Genomic DNA, 27,846 nt, shown 5'->3' with positions numbered 1-27,846 from the left:
CTTCAGAGCACAGAGGTCTCATCATTATTTTATGCCAGGATAAACAGCTTTCTGTTCAGTACAATAGGACATTTCATGTACTTTCAACATAGGACATAATCACTGATGTATATAAACTGTCTTAAAGAAATTAGTTGTACCTGTTTAAGAAAACAGGAGGAATTATATGACTTTTAGATAGTCGCATTCGTACTCAGTGCATATATGCTTAGGTATACTTGTATACCTAAGGACTTCACCTTCAAGCCAGTTTATGTACCATGTACTTTAACTGTGGTTGAAACTTAGAGTTAACAGAAGATTTGATTTCCTATATGTAAATATATTACTTGATTTATATACATAATTACTACCTAGTGGGAAAGGTTAACCTGCGATTTATCAATGTGATTATATTACAGGTTATTAGTAAGCTTTCTCTATAGTATGAATGTGATAACTCATATCATTTTAACTCCTGGGATTTTGATATTTACACAGATTTTTTAAAAAATGCTTTCATTTTCACTTAGTGTAAAAACAAAATCAATCTAAAAAAATACAATTTCATACATATCCCTTCCTACATACCCAGTGATTCCATGTCCAGCTATGCTGAACCTCCCATTATTGCCTCCTGCCTGATCATCAGTAACTTGCTTTGTTATGTTTTGGTGGTGTAGTTTGAGGTAGCATTGATTTGGGGTGGGAACATGAATTAGTACTTTTTGACCATCCCTTGTATCAGTGGTTCTTAACTTATGAGTTGTGACCCCTTAGTAAACCTCTCTCCAAAAACAAAAATTTAACATTATGATTTATAAGAATAGCAGAATTACAGTTAGAAGTAGCAACAAACATAATTTTATGGTTGGGGATTACCACAACATGAAGAACTGTATTTTTAAAGGATATTGAAATAAGAAGGTTGAGAACCACTGCCTTATATTTGTGACACCATTTTTTACTATCATCTGTTATAGCTGCAGTTACCTTTTACCTTCTGGGCTATTTTCAGTTAAGATGTGTTATACACTGTTACTTTTTGATTTAAGACACTTTGATGTAGCTTAGGCTGGCTTTGAACTCTTGATTGTCCTGCCTCTACCTCCCAGGTGTCAAGATTAAAGATGTGGGCCACTATAGCCAGCTAGTTATTACTTTTTCCTCTATAACTTCTTTTAGGAAGTACTTAGTACTTGTTATAAATCTCTCCTACCCCCTCACCTCCCTAGTCAATTGTCTTTAATTTGTGTGTCTTTTCTCTTAATATGATCAAATACATTTGTTAGCCAACTTTGGCTTTTTTGACACTGGTAGTATTGTAGCCAGGGCTGGCTTTGAATTTCTGCTTCTTCTTGCCTCTACTTGTTAACTTTTAAAAATGTCTTTTATTTTCCAACTTGAATTAACTCTTCAAGTTAATTGAGTTGTATTATTTCAGTTATATTTGTTAATCTTTTGCCTTTTTTATTGATTTGCCATTTCTAAGTATCTTCTTATGAAAGTATGTGGGGGGGGGATAAGTTTCTGGAGCTCTTCTATACCATATTCAATGCATAGCTGGGTACAGAATTCCAGATTGACTTTATTTTGCATTATAAAGGCACTATTGTATTGTTCTCCATTTTCCTAATGTTGAGAAATGCAGTTATTCTGAAGAGTATTTGTCTATTCTTTGACCCCAAATCTCTTTGTTGCATTTTTATTGTGGGTATCTACTGTGTTGGGTACTCTGGGTTTTCATGGGTGCATACTCAAGTTTTTTTGTTTTTGTTTTTTTGAAAAAAAAAAACACTATATGTAGATTCCTCCAACTGTCTTTCTGATATGGTTAATTAAAAAAAAATTAAATGTTAGGCAACACAGTATGACACTAAATATTTACTTTTATGTGTTTGCGTGTTTTGCCTGTGTGTGTGTGGGGGGGGGGGCGTTCGCATTTTTGGAGCCTGTCTGGGCACTTGCTCTGTAGATCAGGCTAGCCTGGAACTCAGAGGTCCCCCTGCCTCCCAGATGCTGAGATTAAAGGTATGCTCCACCACTGCCTGGCTCTAATGTCTTAAGAGCCCTTTTGTTGTCTGACTGTCCTATTGTTTTGCTGCCTTTTCAATTAAAGACTTACCCAAATTCTTGGCTGACTACTTTTTAAGGGAGTATATGCACCTTTTACTGTGCTTACTCTACAAGCCAGCTTCCATTTATTCTTAAATCTTATTACCAGCTCTGGTGAAGAGCTGTTCCTTGGTTAACGAGAGGAAGAGTGTGTAGAGGCCTCTGCTTCATAGGTAGTCTTGTGACTGTCCTTCTTTGACCTCCATATTTAGAGTTGCCTGGGGTCATTTCAACTTGAGTCTTCTGGGCTTCCCACAATGCATTTCAAGTCACTTTCCTGTACTTTGAGATTAGTCTTTATTTTGTACTTGTTACTTTTTGTCTGCAGTAGGCTTTCCTTTTCCAAAATTTCCTCATACTTAGGAATAGAGGCTATTGCTTATGCATCCCCCTCCCACCTTTCAAAGACCCTCTTTATGTGGCTTCAAGCTTAGTATGTAGTTAAGGGTGGTTCTGAATAACTGATCCTTCTCTATCTGCCTGCAAAGAGCTGTATCATAGGCAAGTACTATGAAACCTGTCTCTATACTACTATTCCCATATCACTATGTTTAGGAAGTTTTGTCTTGGTTTTGGTTTGTGTGTGTAAATTTGTTTAGCTACTCTTGTGGCAATTTTCTTTTAATCTGTTCAGGTACATTAGTTTTTTTGAGACAGTATTTCATGTAGCCCAGGTTGTCCTTGAACTCTTTATGTAGCCAGTGTGATCCTGAACTGATCTGCCTCTGCCTTCCTAATGGCTGGTATAAGGTCATATATATAATAAGGCCATATGCATTTATAAAAGCACACATACACATATGAGGGATGACAGTCTGACTGAATCTATTTTTTCCAGGTGCTGACATTCCATTCAGGAATATAGGAACCTGATTTATATTCTTTGATTTCAAAACACAGACAGGAAATTACAAAGAAATGGGAAATAATCTAAAAACTTGTTTTCAGCACATGAAAGCTATAAATGATGTCATGGTTTACAATTTCATATATAAATATTTGCAGGTGTTTCACTGTTTACTTTTGGTTTTGTGGAAATGTAAACTCAGTGGCAAAGCCAGCAGAAAGTTTGTTTGTACCCAAGTCCTTTCCTTGAGAATTGACATTTCTCAGTGGCCTTCTGCATACTTGGCAAGTACTCTACCATTATGCCACATACCAAGTCTGGTTACTCAAAATACTTACTGTGTTACTCTACCTACCTCCTTTTAAACACAGGGTCGTAGTTTTTAGCTCAGGCCAACAAACCTGAAACAGGTCCCCTGCCTCAGCCTTCCTTGGCTGCAGGCAAATCACCACCATGTCTACCTAGCTGTTTGTTTGAAAGAGATCTAGCTGGGTATCTCTTGCCTCAGCTCTGGAGTGTGGTATTAAGAGGTGTGGGCCACCATGCTTGTTAGAGAACTAGAAAGCTAGGCAAAAGGTCTTCCTACAAACTGGTGAGGTCGAATTAGTTTTGGAGCTTGTGCAGGCAAAATTGGTGATCCTGACTGGATTGTAAACACCAAATATTGTCTTCGTTCTATCCTCTCGTACCCGAGGCTGTGTGATCCCTTTAAAAACTATTTCTTTTTTCTTTTTTTGTTTATTTGAGAAGACTAACCTTGTATAACCCGGGCTGGCCTCAAACTCACAGATCCGCCTGCCTCTGTCTCCCGAATGCACAGCCCAGCAAAGCCTTTTTTTTTTTTTTTTTGCATACCCCTTCCAAATTCTACAATTACAGGCACACATTAACCTGGCTTTCCTTCATTTTTCCAGGATCCCAACAGTTGCTTGCTTCTAAGCTCGAATACTAAGTAGCGTTTACAGAGCACTTTGTGGCGCTCAGTTTAGCTTCGCAGGGGCTCGGAGATGACGAGCTGGTCGGTTTACGTATTTAATGGTGCAGCCCTTGCAGGCTCAGAGGGGCAAGGAACCCGGTGCTTGACGTGGCCCCAAGTGACGTTCGGTCTGGATGGAGCCTTCGGCGCCTCTCTGGGACAACGTAAGGCGTCCAGCGGGGCACACACCCGATGCCCATTTCACTCTGGGACTCACAGATCAGGTCGTCAGTACCAAATCTGGTCTGTGGGTCTCCGACCACGGCCACATGCGAACACCAGCCTGCTAGGGTTAATACTAAGGGGAGGGGCCCCTGCTGGGTCGGTCTACTGAAGTTGCTCGTTAGCGGAGCCCAGGATAGGATAACGCGCGCCGGCCCGCTTTACGGCAAAGGCGCGCGCCTTTGCGACAGCATGACGCAAGCAAGTTTTGGCGGGAAAAGTTCTGCATTTGGACTCCTGTGGCAGCTGGCAAAGGACTGCTTGGCGAGAAGAGCGTCCCGAACGGTGGGAAAGGACCCCTGCGGAGGACTCAGAGGTCTTGACTAACGCGGACGGGCACGGTGAGGGAGTGGTCGTGACGACTGGAGAGATGGGAGGGCCTCCCGGAGTGCGGGCTGGGGCTGGTGGCCCGCGGCTCTCCAGCGTAAAGGGACCGGAGCTGTTTGAGCCTCTAGGGTTCGCACACCTTTCCGGCTCTAGGGGTCCCTGCCTTCCGCTCTCTCACAGCTTGGCCCCGCCCCCTTCCCTCCGCGTCCAGGGGACACGTGCCGTTGGGTGGAAATTGGAAGTGAGCGTGTGGGAGGAGGGGCTGCTCCGGCAGTAATTACGGTAGTTACTCACACCTGTGTTCCCCATCCCCCTCCCACTCCGGGTCTCCCTACCCACAACTCCTCCTCCCGGTCATTCACCGGAATCCTTTGTCTCTCAGCCTTCTATCCATGCCAGTGTTCAGTTTTGCATAAAGTTGGAGGACAAACGTGGCTGAACAGGGATTGTGATATACAGGACAAAATGCCTAAGCTTAGTATCATGACTTGGGTAAATATAGATGGAATGTAAGGAGAAACTAAAGTCGTGTGGAATCATGGCGAGAGGCACGGCTCAGTGGCCTTGCAAGTGATAGAATTCACACTCATCCCCCATATTTTTTGGGATCCTGCATTTTACAGCCGCAGTGCTTGGAGTCATGGCAGTACCATTTGTGGAAGACTGGGACTTGGTGCAAACTTTGGGAGAAGGTGCCTATGGAGAGTAAGTTTGAGCCCTCATTTAAATTTTTCATCACTTTTATTAGCGTGTGTTGTGCCACGGTGAGCATGTGGAGGTCAAAGGACAACTTGTAGAATTTGTTTCTCATGAGGGTTTGGAGAATTGAACTCAGATCATCAGGCTTGGCAGCAAATGGTTTTACCTGTTAGTTATCATCTTTATGGCTTCCCTAATTTAAATTTTATCTTGCCAGTGTGCTTGCTTTAGTTTTTCATCTGTTATTTTGAGTACACATAAAAAAAATCCTTTATTTCAAGTGGCAAGGAGAATGGATATTTGCATTTGTAAATCAAGGTTGTTAGCATATACACACCCACTCCTGCCAGGGGATTGAACATAGGGCATCACACATGCTGGGTGAATGTTTTGCCACTGAGCTACAGCCCTAGGCTTTAAAAACAACAACAAACAATCATACAGAAACAAAAACCCAGATGTCTTCTTTATTTGTGTTTGTTCAGATTAACATCTTGTTAAATTGTTTGTTAGCCTTGAACTTGTGGTACACTGTAGCCTACACAGTTCTCTCTCCCCTCTCTTTCTCTCTCTCTCTCTCTCTCCCTTCCTCCCTCCCTCCCCCTCCCTCCCTCCCCCCCTCCTCTCTCTTCCAAGCAGGGTCTCTGTGTAGCTTTGGAGCCAGTCCTGGAACTAGCTCTTGTAGACCAGGCTGGTCTCAAACTCACAGAGATCCACATGCCTCTGCCTCCCGAAGGCTCTGGACCACTGGCAGGCTGCCTACACAGGTATTACAAGCCTGCATTAAGTCGACCCAGCTTTTTAAAAAGTTTTCTTTTCCCAAAGAATTATAAGAGAATTAGTTTTTCCCTATTAAACCATGTGTCTTAGAATTTAAATGAGATAATGAAAAGTTCCTGGAGGCCTCCTGACTTAGTAGCTCCTCAAATCCTCACACTTAGCAGATCCTGGTTGTTTTGTGTTCTTGAGCAAGCTTTTTAGGTTTCTGTCTCATTTCCTTTCATTTCTTTTGAGAACATAGCAGAAATCACCTAATTTTTCTTGAAGAAAATAGTGAAGGAAAAATATTTTGAATTTTTTTTTTTTTTTTTTTTTTAAGATTTATGCACTTTTAGGGGGCTGGAGAAATGGCTGCTCTTCCAGAGGACTGGAGTTCAATTGCCAGCAACCATATGGTGGATCACAGCCATCTGTAATGAGATCTGGTGCCCTCCTCTGGCCTGCAGGCATACATGCATGCAGAACACTGTACACAGAATAAATAAATCTTTAAAAAAAAGGTTTATGCATTTTTATATATATGAGTGTACTACATGTGTACACTTCTGACCAAGGCCAGAGGAAGGTGGGATCCTCCACAACTGGAATTGCAGATGGTTATGAGCTACCATGTAGGTGCTGGTGGTAACTGTACCCAGGTCAGAAGCAAGTGCATCTCTCCAGCCAGGTGCCCCCCCCCTTTTCTGCCCCCTCCCTTATTTTATTTGCAGAGATGTCTCTGTGTAGCTGCTGCCTCAAATGTCAAGAGTCTCTGCTTCTCAAGTTCTGGAATCAAAGACATGTACCACCACACCCTGCTTGTTGGGAGGGTAGTTGGTGATGTTTGCTTGTTTGTTTTAGAGAGTTTCTTTCTTTGTAGTTCAGTCTGGCCTTGAACTTAGACCCTTTTGCCTTTGTCTCCAAAATACTGGAATTACAGGCATGTATCACTAATCTTTTGAAGTTTTAGGAGAATTAGAATTCAGATGTGAAGATGTTTTAACACTCTCTCTCTTTCTCTTTAAGAGTTCAACTTGCTGTGAATAGAATAACTGAAGAAGCTGTTGCAGTCAAAATTGTAGATATGAAGCGGGCCATAGACTGTCCAGAAAATATTAAGAAAGAGATCTGTATCAATAAAATGCTGAATCATGAGAATGTAGTGAAATTTTATGGTCACAGGAGGGAAGGCAATATCCAGTATCTATTTCTGGAGTACTGCAGTGGAGGAGAGCTTTTTGATAGAATAGGTATGGAAAAAATTTAATATAATTATTTACTAAACAAATTTATAAACTGTGTGTACATCTGTGTGTATTGTAAGAGATAAAACCTAGGGCCTTTTCATAGGCCCTTCAAGTGGCCTACTACTAAGTCACATTCTCAGTAACATTTCATTTATTTATTTACTTATTTAAGATTTACTGTTATTTTGTGTGCATTGGTGTCTCACCTGTCTGTTGTCTATGTGAGGGTGTTAGATACCCTGGAATTAGAGTTACAGATGTGTGCTGCCATGAGGGTGCCAGGAATTGAATTTGGTTTCCTCTGGAAGAGCAGCCAGTGCTCTTAACTGCTGGGCAGTCTCTCCAGCCTGAAGATGTAATTTTTGGGGGTTTGTGTTTCAAGATATGGTTTCCTGTGTAGTCCTGGCTGTCCTGGAACTAACTTTGTAGATCAGGCTGGCCTTGAACTCAGAGACCTACCTGCCTTTACCTCCTGAATGCTGGATTAAAGGCGTGGGCCTACATCCCCCAGCTCTGGAATGTTTTTTAAAAATACTTTTTAATTTATTCTTTGACAATTTCAAACAAGTTTATAGTGTATTTTGAAGTTTGGATTTTTTTTTTAAGTTTGGAATTTTTAAAGAGAGATTAATACAGTTTCCTGGTAGACACCTATCTCTGCTGTATTTTAAAGTTAGATTGGTGTTTGATCACTTTTATTTTAGAGTTGGTTATGCAACAGTAAAATTGGAGTAAAAGGTTAAACATTCTTGACTTTGTAATGTGAAATATTTATGATTTAAATCTGTTAAGTAATTAAATTGTACTAGATTTCATTGTTGGCAGTCATACTGAAATGTTGAGGAAAACAGGAACTGTTTAAAATTGACTTATTTATCTTAGGCTGTTTTATGTTTTGTGTACTGTGTGCATGCTTGGTGTCCATGGAGGCTTGTCTGGTGCTGTAAGAGTCTTGAAGAGGACACTGGGTCCCTTGGAGCTGGAGTTACAGATGGTTGTAAGCTGTGTGTGTGCTAAGAATCAAATCCTTGTTCTTTGGAAGAGCAGCCAGTTTTCTGTTTAAAAAAAGTAGGGGGGAAATGTGAAGGAAACCAAGCTCGTTGTTGTTAGTACAAGTTTAAAATACTTTGATGCTTTTACTATTTTCCTACGATGTTAGTTTATTTTTACTATTTAGCAGCTAGGCAGAGTCATTTAGTAATTAGACTCAAGTTTTTTGTTAGTGTAAGTTTCTGTTTGCTTTAGTACAAACATAACTGAGATATGGAGTAAGAGCCTCTATGGTAGATGCCTGATTATATATTTTCAGTAGATATCAATACTTATTTCTTACAGAGCCAGACATAGGCATGCCTGAACAGGATGCTCAGAGGTTCTTTCATCAACTCATGGCGGGGGTGGTAGGTACCATAGCCTCTTACACTTTGCTTAAAATTTGCACCAGTAGGTGAGTTGCTAAATTCTACTGTTTCTACCTCCACTTAGGTATACTTGCACGGAATTGGAATAACTCACAGGGATATTAAACCAGAAAACCTGCTCTTGGATGAAAGGGGTAAGATTCCATTTTCTCATATAGGATATAGGACTATCAAGGCTTTCACATTACTGAAATCCTGGGACAAAACAAAACAAAAAAGAAGTCTTAAGAATTCATGGAAATTTGCGAGACTCAGCGTATTTGGACTTCACAAGTCTTTAAGGACATAGTTGTAGATGAAGTAGATAAGTACCTGGAATAATGAATGGTAACTCACTCAATGAGTAAGTAGAAGATGTTTATTTATTTTTACATTTTAAAAAATGTTTATGTGTGTGTTTGTATGTGTGAGTAAGTGTATGTATGTATGTATGTATGTATGTATGTATGTATGTATGTGTGTATTCGACATGTGTGGGTTACCCAGGGAGGCCAGAAGAAAGTAGGGGATTCCTTGGATCTACTTGGTCACATCAGCCGCATGATGTGGGTGTTGCTAGTAAGATTCCATCCCCTGGAAGAATGATATGTATGCCATTGCTCCAGCTCTACAAGAAAATGTAAAATTTTTTAAAGAATTAATGTGTCATGCTTTTGTTGAAATATCCTTAGTCTTAGAGGTCAAACTCAGGTTGTCAGGCTTGGTGAAAAGTACATTTACCTGCTGAGCCATCTCACTGGCCCTGTCCTGTTTTTTTTTTTTTTAAAGTAACTTATTTATTTTATTTTATGTACATTGGTGTTTTGCCTGCACGGTTGTCTGTGTGAGGGTGTCAGATCTTGGAGTTACAGACAGTAGTGAGTTGCCATGTGGGTGCTGGGAATTGAACCAGTGTCCTAGAAGAACAGTCAGTGCTCTTTAACTGCTGGGCCATCTTTCAAGCCCCCACTTTTCTGGTTTTATTGAGGCTGGTGTACTCCTGTATTCCCAACTGTGTCAGATGGGAATTCAAGGTCATCCTTAGCTACATAATGAGTTTGGGGCCAATTAGGGAGACCCTGCCAATATTTGTTGACTTTTTAAGAAGTTTTTGTGTGTTTAACAGATAGAGAACTATCTGTTAAAACTCACCCACCCATTTGTTGATTGGATGCTTTGTGTTTTGGCTTAAGTTTTAGAATTCTGTAGACATTGCAGATACTGAGCTCATGTCAGATATATAATTGGAAAGGATTTTCTCTCTGCTGATTGTTTGCTATGGAAGCTCTTAAATGTCTTGCAGTCCCTTTTCTCAGTTCTTGGGGAGCCCTTGCCAGTGCCTATCTACATCTTGGGGTTGCTTGTTTTTCTTTAGCAGTTCTTCAGAGTTTAAGGTCTTATCTTAAGGGCTTTGATCTATTTTGGACATGGTTTTGTATAAAGTATGAGAAATGGATTTACTGTCATCCTTCCCTATATGGTTGTCTAACTTTTCCATTGTGTTCATGGTGCTGACCTTTTCCAGTTACATGGCTATGGTTAGGGGTTGGAGAGGTACACCAGATGATAAAAGCAGTGGCTGCTCTTCAGAGAACCCTGGGTTCTGGATTCCTAGCAACCAAGGTGGAAACTCACACCATACTGTAGCTCCAGTGCCAGAGGATCTGGCACTCTTCTGACTACCACAGTGCACAGTGCACAGACATAGGTACAGGCAAAACACCCATACACATAAAATAAAGGTGAAGGAAAATGCCACGAGTAGTAGCTCACACCTCTAATCCTAGCGCTGGGGAGGCAGAGGCACCTGGATCTCTGTCTGTTCAAGGCCATCCTGGTCTATATAGTGAGTTCCAGAATAGCCAGGACAATGTAGAGAGACCCTGTCTCAAAAAACAAAACAAACAACGAAGGACAGAATTTTTCTTAAAGGTGGCTGTAGCTATCTGAGTTTATTTATGGCTGCTCAGTTCTGTTCTATTCCACTGCCTTTGTTATGAGGTACTCATTGAAGTTCTTTAGTGTAATTTGAGGCCAAGTATTGTGGAGCTGCCAGTATTGCTTTTCCTGCCTAGGCTCGCTTTGCTAGTTCTGTGAAGAATGCTCCCCATGACTGTGAACCTATAAATCACTCCTATCAATGCAATTATTTTTACATTATTTTGTCTGTGAGTATGGTCTTTCAGTCTTCTAGTTTCCTCTTTTCTTTTTTCAGTGACTTAAAGCTTTCAATGTAGTGGTTTTTCACTTCCTTGGTTAGGTTTATTGCTAGCTTTTTTTTTTTTATATATATATATATTTTTCCCTGTGTTTCAAAAAGCTTTATGAATACTATTTTTTTTTTAAAAGAAAGTTTGTTATGGGTATATGGAAAAGCTTCTAATTTTTGCTTGTTGATTTTGTTTCTTACTACCCTTCTTTTTTTTTGTTTTAATTGTTTAACTTTATTTTATGTGCATTGGTGTAACAGTGTCAGATACCTGGAACTGGAGTTACAGACAGTTGTGAGCCGCCATGTGGGTGCTGGGGATGGAACGTGGGTCCTCGGAAGAATAGCCAGTGTTCTCAACCGCTGAGCCATGTCTCCAAGCCCCTTCTTACTACCCTTCTGAAATACTTATCATATCTAAGTTTTCTTATAACGCTTTAGGGTCTTTTAAGTGTAAGATAATACCATCTAGATTGAATAAATTAATTTGATTTATTTTTTCTTATTTTATTTCTCCCCTTTTTGTATGTTTTATTATTCCTTTTATTTTTTCAAGATTATAATATAATTACATAATTCCCCTTTCTCCTTCTAAACACTCCCCTATATCTCTCTTTGTTCTGATTTAGATTCATGGCCCCTCTTTTTTTTCATTAATTATTATCACATATATATCCATAGCTATATATGTATTCCTAAATATATAAGTACAAAGTGCTCAGTCTTTATAGTCTTATGTGTATGCCTGCTTCCAGGGCTGACCATTTGGTGTTGAATAACTAATTGGTTTGCTTTTCTCTCAGCGGTGGAGTGGGGTGGGGAAGACTATTTCTCCTAATCTCAGTTTTGCTTAATTGAGGCTTCCAGGACTTCCCGCTGTCCATGTTGGTATGTTGGCTATTAGCTTTGTTAGTCATGTTGGTGAGACTTCATAGTTTTAAGTTGTAGCGATATATCCACCTCTGCGCCTATAACAGTGACTATGCCATTTGGGCGTGGTTATAGGTGGCATGTGACCAGTTACAGGGAAAGATTCACTACTAGGAAGATCCCTTCAGGTCATGGAGAGCATTGGTGAGCAGCCTCTGCCTCCTTGGAACAAGAATGCCACGGCAGTTTAAACTCCACTACAATTATACAGGGTCTGGTGAATCCTAATTTCCACGCCCACAGTAGGTTCTAAGAGCCTGTTTCACAACAGACTGCCCCATCCTTTGGCTCTTACAGTCTTTCTACTGCCCTCTTCTGCAGTGATCCCTGAGCCTTAGGTCCATGAGTTGTATTATAGATGTATCCATTGGGACTGGGCTCCACCAACTCTGCTTTCTGGTTTTCTGTAATGGTCTCATTCTATTGTATAGGGACATTTCCTTGATAAGGGATGAGGACAATATCTTTGGGTAGAAGAACAAATATTTAGAATGTATTTAGAGATTATGCTGGATTCAGAAAGTGGCAGTTGTAGGTTCTTCTCCAAGATCCATGGTTTCATTACCGCTGTGTAGTTGACAAGGTTTCTACTACTAGACATGATTTCTCTCTTGTTGAGTGGACCTTAAGTCCAAGTTGAGAGTCAAGGTGTGTATACTATTACTGCACAAAAATATATGTATTTATATTTATAATACTTATTAATGAGATTTGTTATGCTACCAGCCTTTTTTCTTATGTATCTGATACTGTATGAACACATATACTTTGTTTTGTTAACTACTTTCATAGTTTTCATTGTACACATGTGTTGTGAGATCTTGTTATATAACTGATTTTATTACAGATATCCTTACAGTTGTGAATTGTGGAATTTCTCCTGTGAGTGGGTGTGGTCTTATCAGTGAGAATTGTTCAAAGAGTAAATATCTCACATTTTGACACCTTGGCCAGACTCCTTTCAAAAAGGTTGTACCTATTGATAATATCTCGTAGTAGGTTTTCCCCAGCTCCTTAGTTAGGCCCTTTGCTATGTGTTTGTATTTTCATAGTCTGTGTAACCATGGTTTATTATCAGTCTTTTGGTGGTTTCCTTTCCTTTTCTTCCCTTTTCTTTCTTTCTTCCTTTCTTTCTTTCTTTCTTTCTTTCTTTCTTCCTTTCTTTCTTTCTTTCTTTCTTTCTTTCTTTCTTTCTTTTTTTCTCCAATTCTCTGTATTGCTTTGAAGCTGGCCTCAAACTCACAGAGATCCCCTGCCTCTACCTCCCGAGTGCTGGGACTAAAGGCATGTACTACCAACGCCTGGCTTTCTTGCTGATTTTGTCTACTACCTGCACTGGCTAACACAGTGCCTTTTAATTGCATGCAGTAGGCATTCATCTAGTATGTTAAAGTGGAAAGTTCTTTGTGCAGTTTGTATGTGATGAAGATGGGAGGGTAGAGACGAAGTTTGTTCTTCTGGCTTGTTTTGGCATGGAGTTTCTGCTCCTTTTCTCCCATTTGTTGCTTTGACAAGTTCTTATTGCTTTTCAGTTTTCAGTTTAGTTTGATATGTCCTTAATATTTTCCTTTTGTCAACTGGTGTCATTACCATTGAGAAAGCTTTGTTGATGATTTCTTACCCTCCACAGTTTTAGTGAAGGGTTTCGTTCTGCTGTCTTCCCAGGCTTATTTTCTAGAAGGACATTCACAGCATCTTTATTTTACCTGGGACAAACTGGTTTTTTATATATCTATCTATCTCATTTTAATCTGGTGCTGGTCTTTTTTTCTTTGGTCTTAGATAACCTGAAAATCTCTGACTTTGGCTTGGCAACAGTGTTCCGGCACAATAATCGCGAGCGCTTACTGAACAAGATGTGTGGTACTTTACCTTACGTCGCTCCAGAGCTCCTAAAGAGAAAAGAATTTCATGCAGAACCAGTTGATGTTTGGTCCTGTGGAATAGTACTTACTGCAATGTTGGCTGGAGGTGAGGCTGTTTAATTATGAGAGAACTTCTTTTCTCTGAATAAAGTTTGATTTCTTATACTTGAATAAAAATGAAATGATCCAAGAGAATCTAATTCTGAAATAGAAAGGTTGTGAGCCCAGCCTTTAACAGCAGAACCATCTCTCCAGCTCCATAGAGTTTAGTGTTTAATTGCTCTGGGCTGTAGTAACAAAGTACCATATAGTGAGTGCATTATAAACAGCAGATTTAATATATTTCATACAAATCATGAAGGCTTAAAGTCTGGGTGGTGAAGATTCACGATTCTTGGCCATGTTTGAGGGCCCTCTTCCTGCCTTGTAGTTGACCATCTTACTGAGAGGAGAAGCAGATTCTTTAGTGTCTTCATAAGGACCCAAATCCTCTTTTGAAGGGTTTCCTACTTATGACCCAATCACCCATCTCCACAGTCAACTTGATGGGAAGGTGAGAGTGAGAGATCTGGCTGCAGCATCTTTCCCTTCGTTGATCGCTGGGCTTGATTTGGCTGATCTGGCTGGTGAGGCTGTTGTTGCCTTCCTCTCCTGAAGTTGTGGGCTGGGTTGAAGAGAATGACTTTCCCTGAATGGAGGAGGGCCAGCCTTCAGTCAAGTGTGTATGAGTAGCTGCAGCCTCTGCAGAACCTCCAGTCATGCTCTCACATTCATTTATTGTGGGGGGTTAGGATTTCATTATACAATTTAGAGGGGAAACAAACATTTATTAACCTGTTGTAATTCACATCTTATTTCTAACTACCTTGAAACTTGTAACCCAGAGAGAGAGAGAGAGAGAGAGAGAGAGAGAGAGAGAGAGAGAGAGAGAGAGAGGAGAGAAGAGAGATAGAGATTCATTTACAGAAGTATAACTTTGAAGTGAAAAATCTCAACACTTCTTTTTGGGTTGCTGGAGATTGAACCCAGGTCGTAACACCTACCAGGCAAGTACACTGCCACTAAATTATATCCCCAGCCTTCAAGTGGCAGAACAGTAGGTTTCTATGAAACTTGGTGTGAAAACCATATTGAATTACAGTAGAGGAAACTTGTATTCTTTTTATATATTGTTCATTTATTCTTTTGTGTGATTATTTTTCCTTGAAATCTTTATTACCTAATTTTGTGAACACTCAGAAAACTGAAACCTGTTTCATTTTTAGAGTTGCCGTGGGACCAGCCCAGTGACAGCTGTCAGGAATATGCTGATTGGAAAGAAAAAAAAACCTATCTCAATCCTTGGAAAAAAATTGATTCTGCTCCTCTGGGTAACTGGTTGTTAGATTGAAAGTATTGATTTTGTGGCTGATAAAGTCTCATGCCAACTGATAGTTCTTTTCCTTCTTTCTTCTCTCTCTCTCTCTTTTTTTTTTTTTTTTTTTTTTAATATAAGTGACCCATAGTCCTTTTAGCTAACTTAGAAGATGTAAGTAAAAGTTTAAAAAATGGTTGGGTGTACTGGCACACGTCTTTAATCCCAGCACTCAGGAAGTGGAGGCAGGTGGATCTCTGTGAACCTGCCTGTGCCACATAGGAGTTCCAAGCCATCCAGGACTACGTAGTGAAACCTCATCTCAAAAAATAGAATGGGAAGGAGGAAGGATACAGATTTAATTGTGACATTTGGAAATAGCCTTTTAAAGGTGTTCTGATATATGTGCATATTCTTTCATGTAAAAAAATATATAGCAAATGTATACTATCTATTAGTTATAAGTATATACTTTTGTAAAAGTTAAATTGTAGTATTTATATTTCATGACTTATATTTATTATATAGATATGTTTTACTCATCTGGTTTAGAAATTTAGGTGTTTTTCCTTTAATTTTACTTTTAGTGAGGAGGTATGATTAGCATCCATGTTACTTGATGCTTGTGTATATCTTATAATTATTTGCTTAAACTCTCTTTTCCCACAAGCAAAACTGCAGGGTTAAGAGGGTATGTATTTTTAAAAAAAGTGTTATGGGCTTCTTTTACAAATTTACTTTTTAAAAAGTTTGTACCATTCCATCATTTAGTTACGCTACTTTTTTGTTATATTTTTGAAACACTGGGTTTTATTATAGCCAGAACTCACTGTGTAGATAAGGCTGATTTTTATATTCAGAAAGAGTGGTCTACCTCTACCTACTGAATACTGGGATTAAATGTATATGCCACCATGCCTTGCAAAAATAATTTTTTTTAACCAATAAGTCTGTAACTGATTGCTTCTTAAGTTTTATTTTAAATTTAATATTAATAGTGAGTTTCCTACCCCCTTATGAAACTTACTAGCTTTTCTAATTTTACTTAGTTTTGGCAATGACATTTATAGTTTTTCTTAAACCTTTGGGGTTTTTTCCAAAAATGTATTAATATTTATTTGACCATTGTGTGTTACAGTATTTCCTAGAATTTGCCATTTATTTTAATTGTGCTGGTTATTTTAATATGCAAATGTTTTAAAATTGTTATTATCTAAAATTTTGTCATCTGTGGTTTCTGACTTATATGGCCATGTTTAGAAAGATTTTTTTCTATCCTGATACACTTTTTTTTTTTTTTTTTTTTAAGGTTTTTGTGTTCTCATTGAGTGTTTCTAAGGTTTAAGTTTTATATTTTATTGTTGTTGGCTTTGATTTTTGAACCAGTCTCATTTAGCCCAAGCTGATGCCAGAGGATGACCTCTAGTCCTCTCTCCAGATATTGGTATTCTGATGTTAACATGCTTGGCTTGCTTGCTTTTGTAGACAAGGTCTACATTAGCCCATGCTGGCCTGAGACTTAGGCAGGACCTGACTGTGGCAACCCCTTTAGCTTCCTGAGTGCTGGCACTGCAAGCTTGAGTCACTTTTCATCCCTGGTTTACATTTTTGAAATTGATACTTATGACCCATGCTGGCCTCTTCCTTAAGCATCCTGCCTGTGCCTCTAAAGTATGCCATGCGCCTGACTTTTGTGTCTTTTCAATTTTGTTTAATCTGCTTAACCCTTTTACCAATACACTCTTGTTTTGTTTTCAGCTTTGCTTCATAAAATTCTAGTTGAGAATCCGTCAGCCAGGATTACCATTCCAGACATTAAAAAAGATAGATGGTACAACAAACCACTTAACAGAGGTAAAAAACAAAAACAAACAAACAAAAAAAATACACTCATTTTCCTCTGTGAAACATGCTTAACAAAACAGCACAAACCCATGTCAGAACCATGGTCTGTCCAAAGAAGATTTTAATATCTGATAGGAAAACACAAATTCAAAATTAATTTTGTTTATTAACAACTAAAAGGAGTGCTGTAGCTCATGCTGTAGGCATGTTTGATGCTGTGCAGAAGAAGCAGCAGCATTTGGACAAATGTTAGATTTTGGACATTGAGTGTTTTTGAAGAATTTGACTATGACATGAGCCTTGTGTTTGTGTTCATCATTAACCAGTGGTTAGCGTAGTGTGTCATAGGTCCTCAGTAAATGTTTGCTGAGTGAATGAATAGACAAGTGGGAGAATGTGAGGTTTGAGCTGATTCACAAACTGCAGATAGCCGTCTTATAGGAGGGCTTCAAGAGCTCTGCTAAGGATTTGTCCTGGAGCTTACCATCATTAGGACAAGTTTGAGGGGCTTCAAAAAAGCAAGAAAATGACAAGTGATTGTTTGGTTTTAAAAGGTTCTTATGAATACTCTTTCATTATTTTAAATGGATAGGAAGAGATTAATGTAGGCTTTTACAGTAGCAGTTTAGATTTGAGAAGATGGTAGCTTGAAATACATTGGTTATAGCATTGCAGAAAAGTGATGGATTCTACCATGTTCTAGAGCTTAATTGATTGGACTGCTGAGTGCTTTGATGAATGAAGGATGGACTATAAAGATTCCATGGTGACTCCTGGGTGTTGTTCTGGTAACTCAGGAGGAGAAATTTTGGAGCTGAGTAAACTCTCCATGTGTTTGTGTGTGTGTACACATGTGTGTATATGTATGTGTGTACTAAACCATACTAAGCTAAGTGTGAGGAATGGCTATTTAAGTGGAAGGAAGAAACTAAGAAACAGAAAAAGTACCAAAAGGTGGATGGAACATTTGTAGTAGGTGAGGTAATGGAGACTAAGAATGTTCTGTGACAGTAGAGTTAGATGGATTAGTAACACAAAGGCTTAACCTTTCCATTGGATTCCATGATCTGGTGATGATCTTAGTAGGAACAGTTTCCATGGAGAGTATTGAGTGAATTCTAGAGTCCAGTGATTGTGGTGTAAAAGGCCAAGAATCAAAGAAAATCATATTAGACGGCTCAGATAAGAAGTTCGAGTGGAAGGAGAGAGGACAGTTGTCTATAGATGATTGAGCAATTTATCTTTAGTTCTTCTCTTAATGTTTTTTATTTAAACACTTGTTCTGTTGAATTCCTGAAATTCACCTAGAGGATGTTGTAGATGTTTTCTTTCCCACACCTTCATGTCCTTGGGTCAAGAAGAAGGGCAGTTGTCCTCAAGATGTTTCACTATTACTTTATCTTCCCTCATTCTTCCTCCTCCATTAAAAAATTCACATCATATCATGCTACCCACAGTTCCACCCTTGTTACAGTAACCTACTGAGCCTCAAATTAAAATTCCTGCCATATTATCATTGTCTCCAACAGGATTTCATCTAATTTTGTTGTGCTTCTGCCCAAGTTTAGTTTCACTGTGTAGCCCACACTGGAATTGTTCTTGGAGTCCTCCTGCCTCCTCTAGTCTGCAAGTATAGGCCTATGCTCCCATGCCACCATGACAAACTTTGTCATGGAGCTGGCAATTAATATTCTTTTGGATGATCTTTTCACTATCCTGACTTCTTAAGTCCTCGATTTTCCTCTAGTCATCTTTAAACATTTTACTCTGATTGCAACTCTAGATTATTTCTGGCTTCTTCCCTTTTTTCAGTGCCGTGACTTAAACACTCTTAAACAATCCTTTGACACTCACTGGACTTAGAATCTTTTAATTCTGTCATTTGACTGTTATATCCCTGGATGCTCAGTTCCATCCTTACCTATATTAAATCCAAAGATAAGTAGAATTTTTTTTTTTTTTTTTTAACAATTACCCTCTACTTCCTTGCTTCTTTTTCATTCAACCCAACCTAGTCTAGTTTTTACTCATTTCCTATACTGGTACATCTATTATAATTGAAGAAAAATGTTCATGATAGGCAAACTATCATTGTTATAGTATATTACTCAAGCTTGCTCTCTCTCTCTTTTTTTTCTTTCCCTTTTAAGTGAAAGTTTCCTCACATAACTCAGCCTGGTCTTCAGTTTGCATCCTTCCTGAATGCTGAGATTACAGACTTGTAACATGCTCGGCATTTTATAAACTTTAACATAATCTCAGTTTATAACAATGTGTCCAATTTAATGGGAAACAGAGGTAGAAGCAGTGGATGTTACAAGCTCCCAGCACCATCACTTCCCACCTGCCTCTGTAGACTACTGAGTATCTGTTATCTGTTGCTGGGATAAACTGTTAATATCAGCTTTCTTTTGCGTACTTATGGATATTGTCTAGCAATTATCCTTTCTCCTGCATTATTTTTCTTCCTCTACTGGATCTTCCTCATCATTGTGCCAACATAGTGTTTCTTTCATCCTAAAAATAGTTAAGTAAACCAGATATTGTGGCTTGGCCTGTAATCCCAGCACTCAGGAGATCAAGAGTTCAAGGCCAGCCTGGCCTGTGTGAGACCCTATTTCTAAACAAAACAGTGGCAGTAACAACATCAAAGGAACAGTTACATAAACATAGATACAACATTGTTACTGCTTGTTTGGGACAGTCTGATTGTGTCCTAGTCTGACAATGTGAATAGCCCAGACTGGTCAGACTGATGGTAATCCTGCCTGAGTACTGGGATTACTGATGCGTATCACTATTCATGTGGTTGCTAAAACTACTTAATATTAATTTCTTTCATCTTACAACAAATCTCAAAAGAGGTTTGTGTGTGTGTATGTGTATATCTGGGGATAACTTTTTGGAATTGATTCTCACTTTCTACCTCTGGGAACAAATCAGGTCACTTTAGTAAGTGTGACAAATACCTTTGCCCACTGAACTGTCCCTCTGGCCTTCAAAAGGCCTGATTTTTCACACCTCAAATGTAGTTTCGTGGATTATTTTCCTGTGCTCTCTGTTGTCACATCACAGGTGGCTTATCTCACCTACCTAATCCAGTTCTCAAACTATCCTTTTGTTTGAACTGCAACATTTTATACAGTCGATCTTGCTTTCAAACACTGTCCTCTAACTTTCACACGGATTTATTGCTTAATTTTATGTGTATTAGTGTTTTGTTTGCATATGTGTGCCTGGGTGCCCTTGAAGGCAGAAAAGGGCACTGGATCTCCTGGGATTGGAGTTAGCAGATAGTTGTGAGCTGCCAAGCCCGGTCCTTTGCAAGAACAAGAACTGCCCTTAACCACCGAGCCATCTATCTAGCCCCTTCAATAGGACTTAGTCTATATGTTGATAATGTTGCAATTTTCTGTCAAGCATGATTTGTCCCAAATTGAGTGTTTAGTCTCTCCACCCCTTCATACTTTTCTCTATTGTCTTTCATTTTGGTTAATGAGAACTTACTATGCAAATCAGAAGAAAGCTTGGACACATCTTCCATTCTCTCTTACCTCATGTATAGTCTTCCAGGAAATTGTATTCATCTCTATCTTTAAGAAAATATAAAAACTTCAAAATACACTATAAACTTGTTTGAAATTGTCGAAGAATAAATTAAAAAGTATTTTTAAAAAACATTCCAGGGCTGGGTGGTGGTGGCACATGCTTTTAATCCCAGCACTTGGGAGGCATAGACAGGTGGATCTCTGTGTGTTTGAGGCTAGCCTGGTCTACAGAGTAAGTTCCAGGACATCCAGGGTTACACCAAGAAACCTTATCTCAAAATCTAAACAAACAAGTAAACAAACAAAAAACCCATTTCATAATCTCACCACCTTCATTGCAATCCTAACAGTCTCTTTCTAGAGTCCAGATTTTAAAAGAAGTTAGAAATGTGTGAGGCATGATAGCTGATACCTGTGATCCTTGCGCTGGGGGCTAAGGAGGATTGGTCTGTAGTTAAGCTACATGTGGTATTGAGTTCTCAGCAAGCTTAAACTGCAATATGAGATCATGTCTCGAAGGGGGAAAAAAGTCTGTTCTGTTCAAAACATTCTAGTAACTCATTTTTCACTGAGAAGCTAAGCACTCATGATCTTCGAGGTCTTACAATTTGTTTTCTTATCCTCAAGAAATGCTGTTATTACTTCTAGACTTCAAGGCTGCTTTTCCTCCCCTGAGTTGTATCTACACTGGTCCCTTTATTGTTTTCTCATCACCCCAGGTATACATTTACCTCATTGTTGTTTTAGTGATTCTGTGTCTGGAAATGCTTTCCCTGTCTGAGACTTGTATGCATGGATTCTTACCTTCCTTGGGCACTGGCCAGCCATCAGAACTTTCAAACTGCACCCACTTCTCCCAGTGTAATTTTTTGCATTATTTTACTTCATTGTAGTTAGCAGCATTACCTTACTATACTGAGCTTAGGCTTTACTCAGAAGGTTAAGCTTTAGGACGTTGGGGTTGGAGGGGAAAGCTCAGCAGATCACTAGCTCTCTTCCAGAGGACCTGGGTTTGATTCCAGCACCTACATGGGGGCCCTTGCCTATCTGTAACTCAAACCCCAGGAGGTCTGACACCCTTTGGCCTCTCAGTGCACTGTATTTATGTGATGCACAGGCAAGCAGGCAAAACACATACTCACATAAAGGAAAAAAGTTTAGAAAGATTTAGGAGGTCATTGTTTTTTGTCAGTTTTGTTCACTATTGAATACCTAGTACTAGGGTGATACCTGGTGTTATATTGCCCTAATAAAGCATTTTCATGAATGGATTAATAAAAACGTTGGGTAACACTAAGCATTATTAAACGACTTTAGGGACAAATCTAATAGATACAGGCGTGTTCAACATTTTATCATGATCCAATGTTCATAGTCAGGAATTGCATAAGAGTCCAAATGTTTTAAGTATGCTTATGATTTTGTATTGCACTATATCTGCATGTATGCTTTGTAGCAAATAGCTGTGGGCTGAACTCACCTGCTGCAGGAAGAGGCTAGAACTCTAAGAAAAGGGAAATGAGTAACAGAGCATCAGGATCAATGTTTCTGAGGAAGATGTTTGTGTGTGCATGCTTGTGTGTTGAGGAAGAGGTAATGGGCCCACAGTACAAGTATCAGGCTTGACATTTGAGGGGGGGATGCAGGGAGAAAGTGTATTTGCAGAATTGGTGGTGACATACTGAGTTAGTTCAAGTCTGTTGGTGTTTTTTCTAAAAGTAGGATAACATATCATGCTAAGTAATGAAGGAACGGAGAGTGGTATTGATAATTTCAGGAGAGAATGGGAGTTTTGGAATAATCCTTTTTTGCGGAATGTGAGGTGACAAGTGGTATGGACTGTTGCAGTCTAGCTGAGGAATGCAAACTTAAAGTGGCTTCATTTCTGTATCATGACTTTTCCATGATACAGAAAGCTTCTTCAAGGGAACAGAGTATTGGATAGATCAGATTCAGTGTTTATGCTCATAATCATGAGTTATTTAAAAATTTTAAAATTTTAGTTATTTAGTTAGTCCTCTGTTGACCATCATGCTGTCCATAAAAGAGGTCATTAAAATTAATGGCCTTAGCGAAGCACTAATGTAACATATCATATATTTTATGTTCAATAAAGGGATTTAGATGTGGCTCTACTTATTCAAATTGCCAGTTGCATTGGTTAATGCTTTCATAGAAGATTTGCATTTGTTCCTTTTTAGGAGCAAAGAGGCCTCGTGCCACTTCAGGTGGTATGCCAGAGTCTTCTGGTGGATTCTCTAAGCATATTCATTCCAATTTGGACTTTTCTCCAGTAAATAATGCTTCCAGGTAAGAATTATAAAAATTCAGTAATTTTTTTTTGGAGATAGGATATACTATGTAACCCTGACTGAACAGGAAGTTGGTAGGTAGCCCACACTGGTCTTAAACTTGTACTAATCCTCCTGTGTCTGCTTTCTGAGTGCTGGGATTTCAGGTGTGCACCACCATGCCTTGGCATATTAAGTTGTTATTTTAAAATGTGATTAGTCCCTATAAAGAATAAAACATGTATGTATTTCACTTAATAATGCTAGTAATTTCACCAAAAATGAGAACAATTGTATGATATACGAAAGGCCTGGTGGGTTTTATTTAAAGACATTTTTAATCTAACACTGTAGCACACATGACATGTAATTACAGATAACTGCTAATTGGGAGGCTGAGTCAAGAGGATGGACAGTTTCAGGCCAATCTAGGTTGCAAGATGCAATCTTGTTTCAAAAAAAAAAAGAAGGAAAAAAAAATAAACACAAAATAAGTAGTTAAAATGAGTGAAATCACCTTAAAAACAGAGTTAAAGACTTTATTTTATTTTCTTCTCAGTGAAGAAAATGTGAAGTACTCTAGTTCTCAACCAGAGCCTCGGACAGGGCTTTCCTTGTGGGACACCGGTTCCTCATATGTCGACAAACTCGTACAAGGCATCAGTTTCTCACAGCCTACCTGTCCTGATCATATGCTTGTAAACAGTCAGTTACTTGGTACCCCTGGCTCCTCACAGGTAAGGAATTCAGTTTTTCAAATAGATAACTGTTGCCTTTTCTTTCTGTTGTCTGAAATCTTAGGTAGATGGGATTAATACTTTTAGTTGATGCATATTATTCGGATAAGGAAGAAATAACTAGAGGCGGCCTTCATGGGTGAGGATGCTAAGTCAAGGAAGAGAGATTGAGACTAACTGCTGGAAACTGGCCACACTGAATTTACTCTGCTTTCTTTGCGGTGTAGAACCCCTGGCAGCGTTTGGTCAAAAGAATGACACGCTTCTTCACCAAATTGGATGCAGACAGATCTTACCAGTGCCTGAAAGAAACCTTTGAGAAGTTGGGCTATCAGTGGAAGAAGAGTTGCATGAATCAGGCATGTTTTGTTAGTTTTCAGTATTTTTCTAACCATAGAGAATTAAATATTGATTTGAGTAAAGGGCATCAATAGTCAGTGAATGTTTTAAAAATACAAGTAATACAAGCAGTTAATTTGAAAAAGAAACAGTGGAATAATTGAAGGCTTTAAGATTTTTTTTGGGGGGGGGGTTCAGAACCTACAGTTAGTATTTTTATATTAAGCTGCAGTCGACGACGTCCTTACCTCCATGTTTGGGTCTTGCGAGGGCCCTTGGCTGTGCTTCTCCCCCCCCCCGCCCCCCCCCCCACAATCATCTTGCCTTAACTTCTTTATAGTCTGTGGGGACATTAAAACAAAACAAAACAAAAAATTAAACCTAAGTGAACAGGGATGGGAACTGAAGTGTAGGAGTTGCAAGACCTCTCAGACCTTCACTATCATCTCGTTATTAGAGGTTTTCAGCCATAGATATATCTTCCTGCGTTCTTCCTTATATTGTAATCATCTTGTTGTCCTTGTCATATATGAGATTGGTTAATTGACTACAGTATTGGGGATTGCCTTATACATGTTAGGCAAATGCTCTCCTGTCAAGCTATATCCCCAGCCCTCATTATATTCCTATTTCTTCAGTCATTTCCTTCTTTCAGTTCTGCTTTGCTAAAAAAAAATGCCTTCCATTGTTACTAAAAGTTCACTTAGACTAAGTTCTACTTACAGTTTGGTTTAGATTAGATGCAAAGGTGCCCGTTGGAGAGAGATATAGCAGCCTGTTTTTTTTTTTTTTTTTTTTTTTAAGATTTATTTTTATGATTATGTGTCCATGACTGTGTCTGTGTATCTGTATGTCACTGTCTGTTGTGGAAGCATCAGACCCATTGGAGGTAGAATTATAGGTGATTGGGAGCCTCTTGGCATGGGTCCTGAAAATGGAACTCAGGTCCTCTGAAGAGTGAGGGTCAAGCACTCTTAACCTGAGCTGCCTCTCTAGCCCTGTAATTTATAGTGTTCTTCATGTCACTCCTGTCATGAGATCGATTTTAGCACAAAAGTATTACTGACCTGTTGATACAGATTTTTTGTTAAGAGTATTTTCTATTCGTGCATGTATGTGGCTTGACCTTATTTTTATTGCCTTAGGTTACTGTATCAACAACTGATAGAAGAAACAATAAATTGATTTTCAAAATAAATTTGGTAGAAATGGATGAGAAGATACTGGTTGACTTCCGACTTTCTAAGGTATTTTTTTATGCATTTTATTTATATATAGTATTTTTTTCCTTTGGAAATATTTCTGTATGGATTTTTAAATGGTTGTATGTGTTACATACAGCAGTTCACCCCTCTTCACTACTGCTTCTTGGAGTTTTTAGGTTGAGCACAGTTCTGATTAGCATGATGAATTCTTATGCTGTCTTATCCTATTTCACAACTAGGACCTGTATTTTCTTTTAGCCTAGTAAGTATTTTATGTGTATATTTTTGTTCAGGAAATGTATATGTGTGTGTATATATATATATATACACACACATATACACTTTCCTATTACTAATTTTGGCTTTCATATTGACTGTCACAGTTTTTCGTGCTTTTTGTTTTGGGGTAGTGGTTACTTTGTAATGGCTCCAAAGTATAAGGGTAACAATGCTGGCAATTTTATCCTGGAATATTGTTACAATTGTTCTATTTTACTACTGATTTGTGTTAGTTTTGCTATGACATATTTACAGATTAAACTATATCATAGCTGTGTATACATAGGAATGCACATGGCATATAGGCCATGTAAACTTCCATCCTATGTGGTTTCAGACCCCCACAGAAAGTTTTGGAGTATAGCCACATGAATATGTGACTAGTTATTTGGCATCTGTAAATACATTGTAGTTTGCTTATTTCATTTAGTGTTATAAAGGTTGACTTTGTCACCATCTATTTTTCTATAGTATTTTTTGTTTATTTTTCTCTTTTCTTTTTTCCCTGACATCTTCCTTAGTATAAAAAGTCTTGAGAGACTGGAGATGTACTGTGGCTTGTAGAGTGCTTGCTTAGCATGCACAAAGCTCTGGATTGGATCCCCAGATAAAGCCAGGTGTGGCAACATATGCCTGTATTCTCAGCACTCAGTAGAGAGGAAGATCAGAAATTCAGTGCCATCTAAGGCTACAGAGCTACAGAGCAAGCCAACATGGGACTTTAGAGTAAAAGAATGAAAATAATTTTAAATTACACTTCCCAACAGATATTATTGGTAATACTCTGGAATACTCAGATTATTTTGATTCATATATAGTATCTGTCTGTTTAATAAAAAGTTTGGACATTGGGGGCCAGAGATGGCTCAGTGCTTAAGAGTACTGGCTGCTCTTCCCAAGGACAGGGTTCAATTCTTAGCACCCACATGGCTGTTCACAACTGTCTGTAACTCAAAGATCTGGCACCCTCACAAAGATATACAAACAGGCAAAACACCAATACACATAAAATAAAAATCTATTTAAAAAGTTATTATATTAAAAAACGTGTACATTATAATGTAGTAAATCTCACTAATTTTGTGATTACTATCTTGATTTTACTCACCTATTATTTTTAGTTTTAAAGCCTATTCTTTATAAAACCAGACCAGTATAATATCTGTTTACTGAGAATTTATTTGTATGTGGCTCTAGAGATGCTTGAAGAATAATTTACATTCTTTATATTGGAGATTAGTTGCAGTATTCTTTTCTAGATTCTTGGTATGTATTTACATTATGAAAGCTTCTCTATTGAAACTGTTGTTATAACTGAGTTTAGTGGAATTTTTTTTTTTTTTTTTTTTTTTTTTTTTGGTGATAAAACTGACAAGACTTCAGTGTGGCTTGTTTTTAGTTCACAAACTCCTGCTGCTTATGGGAAACAATTGGTGTAGGTCCAAAGGTACCTTGAAACAGAAAAAATGCTGTTATTCTCTTTCTCTGCTCAGTGTGGTGGGAAAGTGAAGAACACACAGCCAGGTGAGATTTAGCTGTGTAGCCATTTCCACCAGAATAGCTGGTCTTCACAAGTGGACTGGATTCATGGTGCATTTAATAAATTATTAATGAAGAACCTTTAAGATGTTCTAATAGCCTGCTTAAGTAAGTCAAAATGCTATAGATTTGTATGGAATGAATACGCTGGAGTGGTGCATACCTGCAATCCAGTAGTCTCAGAAGAACAGGGAGAAGGGGAAAAAAAGGAAGACACGAGGGACAACATAACTGGACATATCTAAGAGTGTTTGTTTCCGCTGAGCAGGAATGAGAAATGATCTTTTGACACAACCTTTTATCATATTTTTAAAATAGGGTGATGGATTAGAGTTCAAGAGACACTTCCTGAAGATTAAAGGGAAGCTCGGTGACGTTGTGAGCAGCCAGAAGGTGTGGTTTCCTGCTACATGATGAAGCTGTCAGCTCTGGGGATTCCTGGTGAATATAGTGCTGCTATGTTGACATTATTCTTCCTAGAGAAGATTGTCCTATTCTGCAAACTGCAAACAATAGTTTTTGAAGAGTTCTCTTCCTATTACCCAAACAACTTCCAGTTCTTAGTATGTTTTACATACATATAATACTGTATCTTAATTGTATGTAATACTTTGGGGAAAAGATGGATCAAATTCATTAGGTATTTCTCCAGCTGTGTTAATTGTCTGCATTTGAAACCTGTCTGGTAGAAACCAAGTTTTGGGATACATGAGTTTGCCAGCTTTTATCCAGCTTTTATACCAATGTAGTATCACTTCTGGGAAAAAAAAAAAATCAGGACATTTTGTTTCATCCTAAGAAAACATATTTCTTCTCTGCTATTTAATTGTAAGGATGGCTAAATGAAGACCATGTACAGTTGATTGGTCCATGAAGTGAGGCCTGCTACAAAAAAAAAAGTATCCTAAGATTCGTACTATATTTTCAGCTTGGGTGTATGTGCTATACGAGGGCTTGACCAGTTATGTAAAACTGTCTTTGAGTTATAATGATTAAAATTACAAGATTTTTTTTTTTCCTGGTGTAGCTAGTCAAATATAAAGTACTGGTTGGTCTTTCAAGAAGTTGAACATAAGCTCTAGTGCTTATCTTTTAAAAATTATACACTTAAATAGTTTTTTTTCATTCACAGCC

At 38.5% G+C, this 27,846-nt stretch overlaps 1 protein-coding gene across 3 annotated transcripts; it reads left to right on the top strand.

Annotated features, from left to right (window-relative positions):
* The first annotated feature begins 4,300 nt into the window (after positions 1–4,300).
* On the top strand, positions 4,301–27,626 carry Chek1 (checkpoint kinase 1). Of its 3 annotated transcripts, none has more exons than XM_051197081.1 (13): positions 4,301–4,455; positions 5,090–5,171; positions 6,951–7,174; positions 8,507–8,571; positions 8,657–8,726; positions 13,493–13,681; positions 14,841–14,945; positions 16,688–16,783; positions 22,524–22,632; positions 23,173–23,350; positions 23,578–23,709; positions 24,835–24,936; positions 27,031–27,626. In XM_051197081.1, the coding sequence occupies exons 1-13, from the start codon at positions 4,332–4,334 to the stop codon at positions 27,124–27,126; spliced, it is 1,572 nt and encodes a 523-aa protein (XP_051053038.1). In that variant the 5' UTR covers positions 4,301–4,331; the 3' UTR covers positions 27,127–27,626. The 3 variants fall into 3 exon arrangements, with proteins under 3 accessions (XP_051053038.1, XP_051053039.1, XP_051053040.1); XM_051197082.1 differs by having other exon boundaries at positions 4,351–4,424; XM_051197083.1 differs by lacking the exon at positions 4,301–4,455 and adding an exon at positions 4,673–4,748.
* The last annotated feature ends 220 nt before the right edge of the window (positions 27,627–27,846 follow it).

Source organism: Phodopus roborovskii, unplaced genomic scaffold (genome assembly GCF_943737965.1).
Source record: "Phodopus roborovskii unplaced genomic scaffold, PHOROB, whole genome shotgun sequence".
Classification (NCBI taxonomy): Eukaryota; Metazoa; Chordata; class Mammalia; order Rodentia; family Cricetidae; genus Phodopus; species Phodopus roborovskii.
The sequence above is the reverse complement of the archived record's forward strand: the minus strand, read 5'-3'. Positions and strand labels throughout refer to the sequence as shown.